General features: G+C 47.4%; 1 protein-coding gene across 1 annotated transcript; it reads left to right on the plus strand.

The window, feature by feature from the left end:
* Positions 1-246: 246 nt before the first annotated feature.
* On the plus strand, positions 247-3,701 carry LOC117436322 (transmembrane protein 14C-like). Its single transcript, XM_034064412.1, has 4 exons — positions 247-379; positions 722-823; positions 2,407-2,491; positions 2,709-3,701. The coding sequence occupies exons 1-4, from the start codon at positions 304-306 to the stop codon at positions 2,764-2,766; spliced, it is 321 nt and encodes a 106-aa protein (XP_033920303.1). The 5' UTR covers positions 247-303; the 3' UTR covers positions 2,767-3,701.

Below are 3,701 nucleotides of genomic sequence, written 5' to 3' on the forward strand. Positions count from 1 at the left end.
GTAGAACCCCGGGAGAAGTGGAGGAGGCGGTTTTATTTTGCTCTATTGCAGGCTCTGCCCGTGTAACCGGTACCCGGTGATGGCAGAGTTTTGCTCCCGGGGAACTGCAGCACTGGGACTCTCCGCAGCTCCCGCACCCAGCACCGTTACCGGCTGCAGCCCGGTCCAGGCCTCTCCCCGTGTGCCCGTCACGACCGGCGGGCGGGATCTCCGGGGGAGGCGGCGCCGGGGCGGCGGGGAGGGCGGCCCAAGGTCGGAGCGAGGGGCGGCGGGGGGAGGCCGGGCGCTGCCGGCTGCCCGCAGATGGAGTACGACTGGCTGGGCTTCGGATACGCGGCGCTGGTGGCGGCGGGCGGCGTCGTCGGATACGCCAAGGCAGGTAGGTGCCGGTGCCTGTGGGGCGGGGGGAGTCCGGGTCCTGCCCGCAGGCAGGCTCCGCTCCGGCCGGCCCCCGGGCGGCGGGTGTTCGAGCGCTGCTGGCTGGAGGAAGGGCTGTGTCATTGCTGGGCGGACCGCAGGCCCCTGCGTGCCGCCCGGCGAGCTGTCGGGGTGTCGGCCCTGCCCTGGGGGCCCCGCGGGAGGCTCCGGCAGAGAGCCGGGGGTGACCCCGTTAAGCAGGGCTGAGGCCTTGTTGCATAGACACGGTGCTCGGCCGAGGCCTGCCAAGACCAGCTGTATGCATGTTCTTTTACTAACTGCTTTATCTGTCATTTTATTAAAGGCAGCGTCCCTTCTCTAGCTGCTGGTCTTCTCTTCGGTGGCTTAGCAGGGCTAGGAGCTTACCAGCAGTCCAAAGATCCAAAGAATGTGTGGCTTTCCCTTGGTAAGTGTGCTCGGCACCTGAGTGCTAAGCATGGTTGGTAGCAATGGGGATAGTAACCTGCTTTCTACCACGTTTCAGCTGATCTGTGCCCTTTTATTTGTACAAATGTTTGAAGTGGTGGCAGGGCCTCCTGCCCACAGCCAGGAGATATTTGTGTAAGAGCATGGTATCTGGGTCTAAAACCTAGGTTGTCCTTGAAGCCAGAGTTGGTGAGAAATACGTGTCTCCTCTGCCAGATCAGGTACTGTTTAAACTAATGTAGGCACAGGAAACATGTGGAAAATGGTTGTGAAACAGTATTTGTAGCCTGTGGTCATGGAATCAGTGTTTTTTCAGTAGTGACAGCACTGTGACAAGCTGAGTGTGGCTTCATGTGGGTGGTTTGCAGAAGTATCTCAGAAGAGCAGAGCATGTTTAAGGCATCATATACTGTGGAAGAAGCAGTCTGGAGTATGTAAAAGGAAGGAGGGAAGGATCTATTCTGCTAGAAGTGGTGTGTTGGCTTGCAGTTAACCCTTCAGGTGAAGGATAAAATGACAGTGGAAAGCATTACGAAGTACTGGAAGAGGTCAGGTGGACCTCGGGGACTTCCATCACTGCAGGACTTTAATACCTGGTTAAACCAGTATCTGTCAGGAACTCTCTCCCACTCTGGCAATCTGTAGGAATGGCTGTGCATCTCCAGTACAAGTGTCAGCAGTGTCACAGCAGAAAGATGAGCAGCTTCTGTGTATCCTGATGCAGTGCATGTAGTGCTTTCAAGCAGACCTCTTGAAATCAGTGTTATGTCCCATTCTAGCACAACTCTTTATTCATCCATCCCATCTCAGCCCTGCTGTGATGTGCACTGTGGCTTCCACTGAGCTTTAGGTAGAACTATGGAAAAAGAACGTTGCCAGGATGTCTTTAGAATGTTTTTTGCCCTGATGCAAACAAATGCAAAGCTTTGGAAAGGATATATGACACCTCTACCTGCCTTTCTTCCTCGAAGAAACAAGGACCCTGTAACTTTATGTGAATATTTATGGTGGTTTTTTTTTCCAGATTTGGAGATTAAATAATTCGGGGTAATGTTTAAAATGTTAGTTGCTCTTTCAGTTTGATCCCTGGATGGCTTTTTGTTTGCTAATTTCTAGTTGTAGTGCTATGTTCCAGACCAGAATGTCACAGAGAAATGGGAACTGTAGTAATGTTTGCCTCCCACAGAGTGAACTTAGTCACCATCCCAGTTTTCTGGCAGTTCTGAGCCTCTCTGTATTCAAGGAAATAACCATTCTTCTGCAATTAAGGAGAAAGTGGGGGAGAGTTAGTGATCTGCCCAGAGGATTGGAGGGTAGACAGTAGCTTCAGCCCTGATGAGGTCTGGAGGCTTCTGCTGAGCAGCGGAGCATACTGATGCTGCTGAGAAGCTTGCAACAGCTCTGCTGTTCAACACCAACAAGTAAAATGTTTGCATACGCTTCCCTAGGGAGAGGGGACATTCCTATCTGTGGACATAAGCCTGTTGGGCTGGTGCTGCTGAATGTCCAAGTGTTGCAGCACTGCACTGGTATTTCTGTTCTGACTGGGCTTCTTTTCAACAGTGGCATCTGGGACCTTGTCTGCCGTTATGGGAATGAGATTTTACAACTCCAGAAAACCAATGCCTGGGATAGTTGCTGGTGCCAGGTAGTCACCTCTCTTGTTCTTGCCTGTATCTTTGAATAAACATTTTGTTTGACTCATTTGTGGATTATATCGCTTTAAAAATTCTATGTGGTGAAAATGAAATCTTCTGTGGGAGTTCTGCTAAATGACATCATGTCAATGTTTTCTTGTTTTTTACGGGATTTTTTGCCTCCACCACCTTTACTTTTTCTATTTACTTAATTATTCTATTCAACAGTTTACTGATGGTTGGACGGCTTGGACTGCAGCTCATGGAAAAGCCTCTTAAGCCATAAGTCTACATCAAGTCACTTGAAGATATGTGATTAAGAAGCCTGAAAATGCAACTGCCTAAACGTGCTACACGAAAGGCACTGCTACCTGTACACTGTACTTTTTATATCCTAACATGTGGGTTGTGTTTTTAAAGGGCAAGCATTCAGAACCCTTGTTGTTTTCCAAACTAGTATTTGTCTTAACATTTTTCTGCACTTTGAAGCAAGAAAATATGATTATAGCATTAGTTAGCCTCTGGTCCTGCAGCTTACTGTAGGCAAAGATCTCTCAGCACTTGCACAAAGACAGTTGCAGGATTGAAACTTAAATGTACTTATCTGGATGTACCATTCTAAAATAATCTGTACCTCTAAATCAATGGGTGCAGAGGTGCCAGTTTATCACTAGTAACTAACATAACAAATGTGTTCATTGAGTTACTTCTCCCTTTCTGTGCCGGTTCATCCAGTCATGATGTTTGTCAGCCAGGGACTTTGTTCTTCCAGCACTGTGTGTTAGAACTAGGTCCCACAAAACACAATCATGGAGCAAGCTGTCAATGCAACAAATGCAAACCTGTTACTTGCGATTACTTGTAAACAAAAGTGCTCTGCTAAATGTGATTTGTTTCATTTTTACAATTACTATTCATAAACCAGAAAATATGCTTTATTAGATAATGCTGAATTGCTAGCACAGCTCTTGCATTTAATGAGCATTAGAATGTTATTCTAAATAAACCAACAAATTATTATTACAAGCTTTTGTATTCTACACAATTATTTATGTGCATTGGTACACTTCGGTACCTTTTCTGCAGGGTGTCTGTGTTTGCAAACATGAATTATATAAATAATCTCTATTCCATTCCCTGAATTTGGTGACTTGTAAATATAAAAATCCCATGAACTGGAGGGCAGATGTAGAGAATAAAAATGTGCAGACCACATGCTCA

Source organism: Melopsittacus undulatus, chromosome 1 (assembly GCF_012275295.1).
Source record: "Melopsittacus undulatus isolate bMelUnd1 chromosome 1, bMelUnd1.mat.Z, whole genome shotgun sequence".
Taxonomy (NCBI): domain Eukaryota; kingdom Metazoa; phylum Chordata; class Aves; order Psittaciformes; family Psittaculidae; genus Melopsittacus; species Melopsittacus undulatus.

Excerpts from the sequence above, each read along its gene's own strand:
- LOC117436322 (XM_034064412.1), top strand. The coding sequence starts at position 304 with ATGGAGTACGACTGGCTGGGCTTCGGATACGCGGCGCTGGTGGCGGCG. Across the intron at positions 380-721 it reads CGTCGGATACGCCAAGGCAG|GCAGCGTCCCTTCTCTAGCT; the intron begins GTAGGTGCCGGT and ends ATTTTATTAAAG. Across the intron at positions 824-2,406 it reads GAATGTGTGGCTTTCCCTTG|TGGCATCTGGGACCTTGTCT; the intron begins GTAAGTGTGCTC and ends TCTTTTCAACAG.